Genomic DNA, 14,761 nt, shown 5'->3' on the forward strand with positions numbered 1-14,761 from the left:
GAGGCATAAGGACAAAGGGAAAATGAAGGTTGGAAAGATAAGTTTTTCCCTCAGGTCCTCACATAGTTTTCCCTCCTTTGTGTCATTCAAGTCTGTGTTCAAATCTCATCTTATAGAAAACTTCCCTGGACAAGTCTGTCTTGCTGTTGCTCTATTTTCAGCCCTTGGCATAAGATACTTGAATGAATATCTCATTCAGTGTATACTCTGAGTATACTCATTCAGATACTTACTTGAATGAATGAGACTAATAATAAGTCAGTACACAAAGGAAACATCAAAAGCTCTGCAAAACTGCAAGCAATATATTACAAATTTAGCCCTGAACTCCTAGCAGCCAATGAACTAAAGGAAACAGTGTCAGTTACATGATAGAGAGCAACCACAAAACAGGATGTGTGTCACTTTTCTTGGTCAAATGGATCTAAGACATAAATACAAGAGTTAAAACTATAAAACTCTTGGGAAAAAATACAGGCATAGATCTTTGTAACCTTGGATTAGATAATGGCTCCTTATATATGACATTAAAAGCACAAGCTACAACAACAACAAAGATAGTATGGACTTCATTAAAATTTTAAAAAGACACCATCAGTAAAGTGGAAAGACATGCGCAAAATGGGAGAAAATATTTGCAAATCATATATCTGATAAGGGACTGGTATCCAAAATATATAAAGAACAATTACAACTCAATAGTAAAAAGACAACCCAATTAAAAAATGAGCAAAGGATGTGAACAGACATTTCTCTAAAAGAGATGTACAAATGGCCACTTACGCATATGAAAAGACATTCAACATCATTAGGCACCAGGAAAATGCAAACCAAAACTCTGATATAACACTTCACACCCACTAGGATGACTATACTCAACAAAGATATATTGGGTGGGCCAAAAAGTGCCTGCAATTTTTTAAGTAAAAATAAAAGACACATTTTTCATTTTCACCAAGAACTTTATCAAACAACATAATCACCCTTTTATTCCACTACCTTCTGCCATTTTTCAGGCAACTTCATAATTCCATCTTCCTAAAACTTATCTTTTTGAGCAAATAACTGTTCCAGGTACCTTTTTCAGTCTTCCAGGGAAATGAAATTTTTTTCCATTAAGAGAACTTTGTAAAGACTGAAATAAATGGAAATCCTAAGGTGCAATGTCTGGTGCATACGGCAGATAAATCAGAACTTCCCAGCCAAGCTGTAACAGTTTTTGCCTGGTCATCAAAGACACATGTGGTCTTAACGTTATCCTGATGGAAGATTATGTGTTTTCTGTTGACTAATTCTGGATGCTTTTCATGGAGTGCTGCTTTCAGTTGGTCTAACTGGGAGCAGTACTTGTTGGAATTAATTGTTTGGTTTTCTGGAAGGAGCTCATAATAGAGAACTCCCTTCCAATCCCACCATATACACAACATCACCTTCTTTGGATGAAGACCGGCCTTTGGTGTGGTTGGTGGTGGTTCATTTCGCTTGCTCCACAATCTCTTCCATTCCACACTGTTGTACAGTATCCACTTTTTGTTGCCCGTCACAATTTGTTTTAAAAACGAAACGTTTTCATTACGTTTCAATAGAGAATTGCATGAGAAAATATGGTCAAGAAGGCTTTTTTTGCTTAACTTAATGTGGAATCCAAGCATCAAAGCAATTCACATAACCAAGCTGGTGCAAATGATTTTCAGTGCTTGATTTGGATATTTTGAGTACGTTGGCTCTCTCCTGCATGGTATAACATTGATTGTTCTCAATTCTTGTTTCGATTTGATCGCTATCAACTTCAACTGGTCTACCTGACCGTGGAGCATCGTCCAGCAAGAAATCTCCAGCACAAAACTTCGCAAACCATTTTTGACACGTTCCAGCAGTCACAGCACCTTCTCCATACACTGCAAAAATCTTTTTGTGCGTTTCAGTTACATTTTTACCTTTCTTGAAATAATAAAGCATAATATGCCAAAAATGTTGTTTTCTTCCATCTTCAATATTAAAATGGTTATACAAAAATTAACCAATATTAAGTCTTTTTTTAAATGCACACTGATATGACAGCTGTCACATACAATCTAACAAAATTGTTTTGAATGAAGTTAAAGACAGCTAAGTGCTACTAGAGCCATCTTACAGAAAAAACTGAATGAACCTTTTGGCCCACCCAATATAACAAGTGTCAGAGAAGAGGTGGATAAATCAGAATCCTCACACATCACTGGTGGGAATGTAAAATGGTACAGCCACTGTTGAAAACAGTCTGATAATTCCTTGAAAAGTTAAAAATAGTGTTACCATATGATCCAGAAATTCTACTCTCAGAGAAATAAAATACATATCCACACAAAAACTTGTACACATGTGTTCACAGTAGCATCACTCAGAACAGCCAAAAAGTAGCAATAATCCACATGTCCATTTTCAAATGATAAATGGAAAAACAAAATGTGGTATATGTATACAATGGAATATTATTTGGCAATAAAAAGGAAGGAAGTACTGACACATGCTATAACATGGAGGAATCTTGAAAACATTATGCTAAGTGAGAGAAGCCAGACACAGAAGACACACATATTATGATTCCATTTACATGAAATGCTCAGAATAGGCAAATCTATAGAGACAGAAAGTAGGTTAGTGGTTGCCAGGTGCTAGGGGGAAGGTGAATGGGAAGTGACTGCTAAAGGGAATGGGTTTTTTTCCTGGGTTGATGAAAATGTTTCTAAAATTGATTGTTGTTGCCCAAACCAATGAACTGTATACTTCATATGTGTGACTTGTATGGCATGTCAATTATATCTCAATAAAGTTGTTACCAAAAAGGAAAATAAGTTTACTGACCCCAGTTCTAGAATCTCTTGCTGCAAATCATTCAATTAAGGAGCTGACACTTGTATTTTTCCTATACAAAAAATTTAAGTGTAAATATATTCACCTTGGTAAAATTTGTCCCTCATGTATTTCAAAGGTCAAAAACTTACTGAAGAGCTCAAAAATCAATTCTAGTACGTATTTATTTTAAATATCTAAAACATTATTTAAAATATGTAATATTAGACATTATAATTATGTGCTACCCAACTCTAGCTTTAAGAAAACTCAATATTAAATATCAATATTCATAGACTTCTGCGGTGGTCCAGTGGTTAAGATTCTGCCTTCCAAAGCAGAGGGAGCAGGTTAGATCCCTGGTCGGGGAACTAAGATCCCAAATGCCGCGCATGGTATGGCCAAAAATTAAAAAAAAAAAAAATCAATGTTCATGATTTTATGGACCCTGGCTATAGGTATCCAAATGTAATCGCCCTTATCCCATCAACCCTGTTGATGACAGACTATTAACCATATTCCCAAAGTAAAACTGTTCCAGGTCCTGTAACAGATTCTCAGGAGATCAGACAAGGAAAAAAAAACAACTGAATCTAGTGTATGTAAAGTAACACCTAACACTCTGGAAGTGGGGGCTCAGGAGCCTTCATTTCATATCTGGGCTGGCTTCAGTGAGCATTACTTCATGTGAAACTGATTTAATAACAGAAGAAGGGGATTTTGATTACACCTGTGTCTGGATGCAACTCTATTTAGAAGTGCTGTTCTAACAGGTTCCTGCTCTGGAAATTGGACCATGGTTCCAGAGATCATCTTGTTAGCTCCAGATTCTTAATGAGAGATCTCCCTGCAGAGAGGGGAAGCAAAGGTGCCATTACACTCACGTGCTATATGGCTTTAACTAATACAGGTGTGGGGTGTATCTCCTTCACAAGCTACCTCCACGGGCCAAACCTCGAAGTGTGAAATTCTAACCTAACGTATCGACCATCATAACTTAAATATACTTTTGTTCTTTCTTCAAGGGAGATGAACAGTTTTATCACCGTAATTCAAATACTCTCTTAAGACTTTTCAATTCTAGTGCAGGCTTCACTGACTATAATTTTTCTCTAACTAGTAATATATAGGAATAATTTCAGGTATGTCGACCTTCCAACTTTCACATTAAGTTATTTCCTCACCATCTCAGACTTTGATAACCCTCATGAAATCCGTTATCAACGTTACAGACCTTTAATAATTTTTTTTCTAAGAATCCATTTTGTGCTCACCTTTGGACCTATTAGTTTATCTGCTGTCATTTTAGCAAAAAGTTCTGCTGTCTGGGCTCGAACCTGTGGATGTGTTGAATTGCAGAACATGTCTAGTAAATAAATTAAAGCTCCTGTGAAGGAAAGAAAGAATTAGTGTTTATACTCTAAATTTGAAAAAATGACTTTTCTAATCATAGAATCATAGAATTCATTTTCAACCTTGTTTCAACTCAATGCAGTTTGGTTTTTTTTAAACTGTAAGCCTTCCAAAGCATTATTCTAGTTTATCAGACTATACAAAGCAGCTCAAAATAAGCTTCACCATTACTGAGCATGACTGGATGAGAAAGCACTCCATACATTACCTTTTGCCATTGCTTCCTTGATTATTTTTGTACTTGATGTCAAAGCATAAAGAGTTTCCAGAACAAGCTGACGACCTGCAAAGTAAAAGACATTTCAAGGAATGTATCATCACATTAGCTTACATTTACTGGGCACCAGTGCCAGGCACTGAACTAGGTGTTCTACACAGGGTATTATACTTACAGCTTCACAATAACCAGCAAGACAGGAATTGTGGCCTCCATGAGTGAGGAAGCTGAGACCCAGTTTGACCAACCCATGGATTCATAGCTAGTGAGAGGTATAGCTCACTATACCACTGAGGTATATAGAGGTTTATAGAAGTCTGACTTCCAAAATCCACACTCGTAACCACTATGCCATACTGTCTTGCTACCTCACTGTTCATTGTGTAAACAAAATCTTCTCACCTCCTGACACCCTGAGAACACTCTATTCAGGGATCTACAATTTTTATGTGGTGCTAGTATCTTAGAGAAATGAGTAGGAAGTATCAGTTGCAAGACACTGTTCCAATTTAAGACACAATAGCATCCTTCTGCACATAGTCTGTGTGCTTCTCACCCTTGTCTTTGAAGTAGACTAGGCTACTGGACTTTTATGAAGTCAAAATGGCAACAACAGACAGGTGACCAAAGGAGTAAAGAGTTGTCAAAGAGAGTGAAGGCTGCCAAGTATTAGGCTGAGACTAAAACAACAAAGGATGGTAGCAGACTGAGCTAAGTTAACAGGCAGGAGAAAAAACACTCAAAAGGAGATTTTTAAGAGAAGCAACAGTACTTCATTGAAAACCTACTACTGTTCTAACAATAGTTTCAAAGGAAAACAAGTCTTTGGAGGGGATAGAGAAAGTTAACATTTTATGTTTCTAATGTCCCTTAGCAAACAGTTAAAGATAATTTAGTCTAAAACATAAATGATAGCAGAGTAGGCTGAGATATCTAGATGTCAGCTATTTTACCGGTAAGAGTAAAAATAATGACTGGACTATATAAATCTGATATGAATATAAAATAACTTTCAAGTTCCGACTTCTGTAGTATTCTTCACTTCATCAATCAGTTTAATTTTGCATTGTCTGAAGCCTAATAAAGCTGTTAAAAACTAATAAAAAAGAAAAACGAACTAAGGTTGTAGGGATGATAAAAATAATCTGTGAATGACTTTTAAAAGTTGTCATTTTAAAGAGCTATTTCAAACGTCATTTATTAAAGAATACAAAAATATTCAGTGGAAACTGAACTCCACTCAATTCACTAAACCTAACACGTGCAAGGCACTGGGGCATAAAACAAATGTGACAGGTTGGTGCTCTCAAGGAGGTGAACAGTGTGAAGTCAAGATTAACATGACTTCCAAGGGGCTAGCAAAGCCGACTGAGCAATGTCTGCTGACAGTTAAGTGGCAAAGTTGGACTTAGTATTGCCAATTGCCTTTGAAAAGCAATCTCAAGGTTGATCCTAGCACTTATGCTAGACGACTGTACAGTTTGTCAGAAGTCTATATTACTTCAGGCTGTATTCAAGAAATCAGGTTGGTGTATTTTTAAAAATTGATATCATTTGGTGGTAACAGTTGCTATCAGCATCAAATCAGTAAAGGACACATAATGCAGGATTGAACTTTAAGCTAACACAAGGTGATTTTTATCTTAAGCATTTTTTCCTATCATCCAAGATCAACTCTGTGTGTGTGTCTTTTTTTTGGTAAACCATGGAATATTAGTCAATTCTGAATTACTCATGTGTAGCTTATACTTAACAAACTGAAAATCCTTTTGCTTTTGGATCTCTCTTGCCTCTTTCAACTTTTGATATGAGAAATGCAAAATAATTATGTAAAAATATAATTAGAAAGACAAATCTAATGTAAAGAATACCACTTAAAATATTCCAAAACAAAACATGGATAACACTGTGTCAGAGGTTTTGTATCATCTGTGTAACTGCTCCCCTCAATGGGTTGACTGTACTGTTGTTTCAAAAATTCCAGTGCATATACGTACTTGATGGCAAAGAATGTAGAAGAGCCAATAAATTGGACAAAACCATTGATTCAGCAATATTGTTGACACAGTCTTGGTTAGACGTCACTATATTCACAACCTGAAAATCAATCAATAGGATGTTAATCTGGAAATAATTTTGGACCTAAACAAATGAAGTCAAATTAGTCAGACCTAAATAAACTTAAAGACTTTACCAAAGTGAGAAAAATGTTTGGAGGAAAAAATATTTAATTTTTAGGCAAGGGTTTAATTTTAAAAGATTGGCCTTATTACTCTGTTCTTTTGAGAATAAAAAATGTTAATGCTAATGCATATATTATATACATTAGCTTTCTATTAATTTAGAGGTAAGAATTAAATATAATGATCTAAACAAATATTTTAGCACCCATTCACAATCTTGAGGCTTATAAGAAGCCTTCAATTCTACACCAGTTCATACTCTAGAACTATGGTGTACACTGTAGTGCTTTCCAATTGTAGATTTGGGGTGGCAAGTGATTAGGAAGATAATCATCTTTACTACTGGGACTTTTTCTTTTAGAGGGAGAAAGTAAATGTCTTCAGTGCCCAGCAATTAGGTCTATCTTTCCATTATAAAGAAATAGGCATGTTTTTCTTTCAAAGAGGATGACCTTTTAAGTCTAACTTATATACATTGATCTAAAGATCAATGTCACTTAAGTTGAACTATGTGGTCAGCATCTCAAAGCAAAATATCCTAGATTTAATAATGTTTATTTAAAGAGTTACAAGATACTTGAAGGAATTAAGTGGAGAAGCATGCTTTTCTTTTTCTTTTTCTTTTTTTCCCCTGTACGCGGGCCTCTCACTGTTGTGGCCTCTCCCGTTGCGGAGCACAGGCTCCGGACGCACAGGCTCAGCGGCCATGGCTCACGGGCCCAGCCGCTCCGCGGCACGTGGGATCCTCCCGGACCGGGGCACGAACCCGTGTCCCCTGCATCGGCAGGCGGACTCTCAACCACTGCGCCACCAGGGAAGCCCGAGAAGTATGCTTTTCAATTTAAAGAACATGCTTGTTAAGGTTTTTGAACAATTTAACATTTATTATTTTATTAAGCATCTTTTTTAAACCAAAATGCAATCTAAGAACACTTAATCATTCATAAAGTACTCACTAACCTGTTACCGCAGTGTTGAATTTGGTGTTCTTTACAATAAATTGTGTGTGTTATAATAGGCAGGATCATCTGAAAAAAGACCCTGGGAGCTCACGCTGGGTTGCCTGGACAAGGAGCCCCCTGTGACCAGGGTCTTCCTGCTTCTCCCAGAGGAAAAGGCTCCACCCAAACAGCTTCCTGTGGTACCACTGATTTCATTCTCCTTAAGGAGGGGTCTCCAACCACTCTTGGACCCTCAAGACCCACACGTTCTGGGCAGCTACCTTTCCTAGACAGCTCCTGAAAACAGTGTAACACACCAGGTGTCTGTCTGTCACCCTCACTGGAAAGGTTGCTTTTGTACCAGACCACAAGAAGGGAGAGCAACTTAGGGGGAGGGAACACAAACCCACAGTGTGCAGCCAGCACAGTGCCCTGGTCTCAGCATGTCTCTCTGTGAGGACACTGAGAGATCTGGGAAATCCTGCCTCCTTTTCTTGTTGATCTGTGGCTTCCAAGCTTCCCAAGTAAAGCCCATTCCTTAACTCACGCCACATGACACTGTACAAATGCATCCCAAGTGCTAATGCATGACAGACGATGACCACAGAGGGAAAGCACCTTGTACACTGTACAATACTTGCTCTTCAAAATGAGCATATTAATTCAAATTTTAAAAACATATTCACTTGGCTTAACAGGCAAAATGAAAAGAACCACATGCAAACTTCCATTCAACTTTAGATGATGAATAATCAAGGATCAAACCATGTATAGTAAGTTGTAGGAAAGACAACATGCTTTAGTACAAAATTCTTTTACCTCTAAAGCCAACTGTTGCACTTGACCAGCTCCATGGACTCGAAGAAGAGAAAATATTAACTTAAAGTGCCCAATGCATTCACTTTCAGAGCCTAGGAAGTAAAAATAAAATGTTTAATTTTTATTTCCAAGAGATGTTCTAAATTATCCATCTTTAGGAAACTGATATACATTTTTTTTTTTTTTTTGCGGTACGCGGGCCTCTCACTGTTGTGGCCTCTCCCGTTGCGGAGCACAGGCTCCGGACGCGCAGGCTCAGCGGCCATGACTCACGGGCCCAGCCGCTCCGCGGCATGTGGGATCTTCCCGGACTGGGCCACGAACCCGTGTCCCCTGCATCGGCAGGCGGACTCTCAACCACTGCACCACCAGAGAAGCCCCTGATATACATTTTTGTTTACTGTCAATTATAAGTCTCTGGTAAACTTTTCTTAATGTTTGTGACACAAAGTGAGTGAAGTATCACTAAGGAGCAGTAAATCTTAAGAAGTTACATGATATTAGACTATCTTAGGTTTGTTTTGTCTTCATTTCCATCCCCACCCACAGGCTAAAAACAAGAAATTTATCAAACACACAATCCAAATACAACTCAAAAATTACCAGTGTAAGGTGGTATTTTTACTCTTTACCTCAAGACTGTAGAGCTACCCTTGTCAGCCTAATTACATTTGGGGAGAGTGTGACATCATCTGGCTTTTAATTAAGACTGAGTTAGAACCCTGCCACTTGAGAACTACATTATAAACAAGTAAGTGCCAAATCAATAGCCAGCTTTACTGCAATTCCTTTGTACCTAATATGTCAACTCCAAACAATAAGAAATGACTTTTTCTTCAGATTTTATAATACTGTCTTTAAAAACATCCCCATGTATATATACCATGGGAATGACTTATTTTCTTAAACATTTAATTATTATTGGTTATTTTATTTGAATAATGTATTACTGTAATACACAGTGAAAAGAGCAAAGAAGTACTTGAAAGATAATATTAAGTGCTAATAAAAAAGATTTGAGGTCTTCATGTAACTTAAATTGAATATATATTGTTTTAGGTTTTATATTCTATATTTGTTATCAAACTTAGAATTGGAAGAAGCTTTCAGATTTTCACCCATCCATCTCCCTGAAGTCAGGCAAGAGTGATAATGTTCTTGGAAATATCCTTCTTAAAGAAGTTTTTTTTTCTTTTTTTTGGCGGTACGCGGGCCTCTCACTGTTGTGTGGCCCCTCCCGTTGTGGAGCCCAGGCTCCGGACGCGCAGGCTCAGCGGCCATGACTCACGGGCCCAGCCACTCCGCGGCACGTGGGATCCTCCCGGACCGGGGCATGAACCCGCGTACCCTGCATCGGCAGGCAGACTCTCAACCACTGCGCCACCAGGGAAGCCCCTTAAAGATGTTTTAAGAATGACAATTCTCACTTTATTATTTCAGTTTTTATACACCAAAAACTCAGTTTTTCAAAAACATGGCATTGTGTTAGGGACCAGAAGACACAAAAATGAGATCACCTAATAAATAAATCTAATTTAAGCCCTTATATTGATACTTGGTATGTCAATTTATGTCATCAATGTGATATTTTACACTAGCAAGCTACTCTGCCTTTTCAACTCATTGAAAGTCATATGTTCTTAGAGATACGAATTATTTTAAGCATGGTGACCTGACCTCTCTTTCCAGCCTATTATTTAGAGGTAAAAATATTATGGGGTCATTTCCTCTTAATGTTATACAAAGTACAACATTATAACCAAGTACAATTTTTCCTGCATTTCCCTGGTAAAATTGAGAACTGGAATTTTTGGGCTCTTCCATTGTAAGGATCTTATTCATCAAGGGTATAGTCACACACCTGGATTATATTTTATAACATTTCTCAGAGCCTCCAAAGCCATTTCCACTCTTGGCAAGCGGTCTCCATGTTGCTCTGACTCCACCTTTGCAGAATGAGTGATAGCCATGAATGTGTGGAGGTACTGGGCCTGGGAGCCTATATAATCCAAGAGACTTGCAGCAAATGCTTTTGGAACCTAAGTTGAGTGGAAAAATATTTTTAAAACGAGTGTGCCCTTAGAAATAACCTATAACAAAGACTCCATAGCAGAAAAAACAACAACAAAATACTTCAAGCCATGAAAGTGATTAAATTACACATGAATATACCTATGGATTAAGTGGGGAGAGGGGGAGAAAGGGGACAAAACCCAATTGCATTAGGAAGTGTTTAACATTTTTGTCCAAACCCATTAGAGATTTGACATACTCCATCAGTACCCCAGTATAATAATTCTGAGATGAGTATGTCTTCCCTTTACCAAGGTATTGACAGTATGATATGTAACTTCTACAATTTGGTTATATTTTTACACTTAAAAATTATATATATTTAGATTATAAATTCAAAGGACATTTTTCAAAGATATGTCACAAATCACCGAACTCATTCTGCTTAGCAGCTATTTATAGATATTATTCTGTGATAAATAGTAAATGTTACAGTTTAGTAAATTCTTTTTTTTTTCCAAGAGCAAACTCTTTGTTTCAGAGAAATAGCCTCACTTCTTTCTTCCTTACAAACCAATCAACCAACAAATTCTCTTTACCACCCCTCCAAAAAAAACTACAACAAAAATTTCCTACATGATTTCCAAGCACTACAGAAGGAAAAAAAGATCATTTGCTTCCAGAAGTGATTTTGGATCATCACAAGAGATGACCTGGTGTGACCCCAGTCATCTAAAACTTCTCTTTGCTTTCCACCTCTATTTTCTTCTAAAAATGGGCCAGAGACGGACTACTGTCTGGTGGTCTGATATTCAACATGATGGAATGAGTATGTAAATGGCTTTACACTTCCATGAGAGAATAGTAAAGCTGAAGGCATATATACATGATACAGTGGGGTAGCATTATGCATAAAATATCAGGAACAGCTGGGAAAGGAATAAATTCTTATTCATGAATCCACAAAATTAAATTCTTTAACATTCAAAATAAAGAGGATCCTAAGTTATCAATGGTCACCCCATCACACACCCAAGTTAGTATAAAGCATTTGCTCAAAAACAGGTATTATTTCAATGTATACAGTGTGAATAAACTAGTAGCTTTCAGTAACAAATGATCAAAGGTGTCAGACAAAATTAAAAGTAGAGAGCTTACCTCGAGTGGGAAAGTAGGGACTTCATTATAGACCCTAACAAAAATCTCCCCTACAATAAGTTCTTTGGCATGATCACTGTAGACAAATTCTGATCCATAGGTTTTGTCACAGTCACCCTTTTTAAAAAAGAAAACAGACTGTTGGAGGTAAATTGGAATCATTAGTGTCTGGTTTATTAATCTACCCATATTCAGTTTAATAACTTAGCAGATAAATAACTTGAAAGATCCATTCATTTTCCAGAGGGAAAAATGTGGTGGGATACACATCACAGCACTCAATGCAATTTTAATGTTTGTAATCAGTAATATGGACTCTGGAAAAGGCATAGAATTATGTTATTTCTTAATCCAAAGATCAATATTGTAACTCATTTCAAAATTTCAAAGGATCACTAAGGTCAGCCAATGAAGTGTTCATAAGCAAGTATGACACGTGGCTCTTCTCTCTCCACTCAGTAAATTTGGCCCAGTCAGATACAGGGTGATAGAGCTAAGAAATGAACACATTTGGACTGGTTTTAAAAAGTAATACATTAGGTGAAAAGTGCTGGAAAACAGGGTGTCTGAATAAAAAAGCAAGGTAATAGTAGAGGGGTTGACAAATCAAGAATTTCCATTGAAGGACAAGGAAAAAGATAGGAAAGAGGAATGGGAAAAAACAGCCCCAAGAAGATTTAGGTGGAAATCACTCAAAATTTAGGTTAGACTAAAATAATACGTAAAAGTGTATAGTAAGTTGTAAAGGGCTAAATGAAGAGAGAATGATGTTCTCTCCTGGTAAAAGAATAGATGATATATAGAAATCTGAGACTTGTTCTCCCTAGCTCTGCAATTCTCAAAACTTCTATCAATGAAGAGCTCTGAGTGACTATCATGAAATGAATTCAAAACTAAATTTTGAATAATTCAGGACAACCAGTGATGGTTAGTCTTTAATGAAGTCCAAACCCAAAAACACAACTTCTTCTAAACCATCAAGACTCAACCATCTAATGTATGTTTTATCCAGGCCTTCTCCATATCTCCCATTCTACTTACTGTCTTTTGTTTTTTTTCATGGCTTAATAGCTTCTCCTCTAGAAGGTGGCAGGATAGGAGAAATTATTCTATTTTGATACCAGAAAGCAATTTTAATTTACTGGGGAAAAGTGGCTAAAGAGAACAATTAAAACAGAGCTTCTGGGCACAAAAACTGGTTAAAATAGAAGACAGCTATATGTAAGCAGTAACTAAAAACACAACAAAAAATCCTAATGTATATTAGGATAAGGATAATAGCATAAGAATGCTATTATTAAATGGGCCAAATATTAGGTAGCAAAAGCTATAGGCTTGATCAACACCCAATGGAGAAATAATGGGTTTCTGTTTTGCCAATACTGTTTTATTTCCAGAGATTCCATTAGAGTAAGAAATTTATAAAACAATAACATACTTTTTTAATCATGTTTTCTTGTTGGGATTCAAGAAATTCAAGTAATTCTGCTCTTGTAGAATTGTTCCATATCAAATAGGGGCTCTCTGTGTTACTGTTAAGCATCTTCAAAATCTAGGAGAAAGAACATTACTGTTCTATAATATTTAGGAAATATACTGAAATTACCATTCATTAAAATTGTCTATGACATGCCAAGCACTGTAATAGGTGCCTTAAATATAACAGATCTCAATAATTCTAGCAAGTTTGTTAATATTTTCCATTTTGCAGCTGAGAAAAATCAAGACTGAGAAAGATCAAATTATTTGCCCCAGGTCTCACAACCCTTAAGTGGTGAAACTGGGATTCAAATTTGAGTCTGTTTGACTTCACATTCTTAACATTTGCTCTGCTTTGTGAAAATTACATACGATATTCTGTGCTAAAGCATTTTATAAACTCAGTAAATGTAAGCTTAAAAAGAATCATACCATGCTGCCTTTACATACATATATTTGAAAACAAAATCTAAGTCTTTATGAAGTATACTCCTAGGAAGGGAAGAAAAATTTATGGGCAGAGACTCAGTTCTGATTTTCTTGGCCAAACCTTGTAGTTCTGCAGACATAGATTATGCCTGCTTAGCCATCCAGGGTGCTTTCCCTTTGTTTAGCTCTCCTCAATTTTAAGTGTACACATAGACATTTAACTCTTCTTTAAATGTTTTTTGTTGTTGTTTTTTGCTTTTTGATTGTGCCTTGTGGCTTGTGGGGTATCAGTTCCCTGACTAGGGATTGAACCCGGGCCCTCAGCAGTGAAAGAGCAGAGTCCTAACCATTGGGCTACCAGGAATTCCCTAAATGTTTTAATAAGAACTTTTTACATTTACAGAGCTCTGTACTAGGAGGAAAGCAGAGGGTTATTACCTCCATCTTACAAAAAGACATCTAACCCTTGTTTTCAAAACATGAACTAGTTAAGTAAAATGACTGAAAAAATTTATCATGAAGAAAATTTTAAAACTCTGAGAAGTGGCAGTTTAAAATAAGCATTTTATTAAATCCAGATGGAGTCCAGGCCAAAATTTTGAAGGGTTACTTTTTTTTTCTTTCCTGTAGTAGTTAATCAACAACTTGTTAGTATTTCTGGAAAGAATGTTTTCAGTCAGCAAAATACTTCACACTGGTGAACACAAAATCCTGAAAAAGAACCAAGATCAAGATTGGCATCTAAAGCTCTTCCCTCTTACTCAGGGGATCTGAAAGGCAGTGTCTTGAACTAAAAAACAGACTCAATCAGATTAGATTAAAAAAACAAATAAGCTGTTTATAAATTCTAAAAATATTTTACATTTGGAACACTGCGGCCTTTTTTCTTCTAAAACTATTAGATGATCATCAGAGAAAATGAAATAAAATAGCCTACAATTCAGGGATAACTACAGTTAACATATTGATACAGATCCATCCATTCATTCATTTTTTTAATACCAAAAATGGGATTTAACCTTTTCACTTAAAATACTTTAAACATCTTATAATGTCTTCCCATATACCTTCACAATTTGAGGGTTCAAGATATTCTATTTAATGGATTTCTATAGGTTAATTTTCTAATGCTTAGATTGTTTCTCAATGATTCTCACAGAAGAGGTTGGGCGATCTGCCACGATCATACTTATTTTTGTCATGAATGCATATGTGTGTATATATGGACTTTTAGGATTTCAATGCTGAGTGTAAGTTATAGCTTATAACAAACAGCT

The 14,761-nt window shown here is 36.4% G+C and overlaps 1 protein-coding gene across 3 annotated transcripts in view; it reads right to left on the reverse strand.

Annotated features, from left to right (window-relative positions):
- DNAJC13 (DnaJ heat shock protein family (Hsp40) member C13) overlaps positions 1-14,761 on the reverse strand; it is a 127,724-nt gene that overhangs the window by 14,567 nt on the left and 98,396 nt on the right. For all 3 annotated transcript variants that reach the window (XR_010840634.1, XM_059064174.2, XM_067033783.1), the window contains 7 exons: positions 13,015-13,128; positions 11,577-11,693; positions 10,267-10,444; positions 8,406-8,497; positions 6,460-6,559; positions 4,454-4,528; positions 4,107-4,219 (listed from right to left, as the gene is read on the reverse strand). Coding sequence is in view for 2 of the 3 variants with exons in the window: in XM_059064174.2 (XP_058920157.1) it covers positions 4,107-4,219; positions 4,454-4,528; positions 6,460-6,559; positions 8,406-8,497; positions 10,267-10,444; positions 11,577-11,693; positions 13,015-13,128 (789 nt within the window). In the remaining variant the exon portion in view is untranslated. The remainder of the gene's footprint in view (positions 1-4,106; positions 4,220-4,453; positions 4,529-6,459; positions 6,560-8,405; positions 8,498-10,266; positions 10,445-11,576; positions 11,694-13,014; positions 13,129-14,761) is intronic.

This window comes from Kogia breviceps, chromosome 5 (assembly GCF_026419965.1).
Source record: "Kogia breviceps isolate mKogBre1 chromosome 5, mKogBre1 haplotype 1, whole genome shotgun sequence".
In the NCBI taxonomy this organism is placed as follows: domain Eukaryota; kingdom Metazoa; phylum Chordata; class Mammalia; order Artiodactyla; family Physeteridae; genus Kogia; species Kogia breviceps.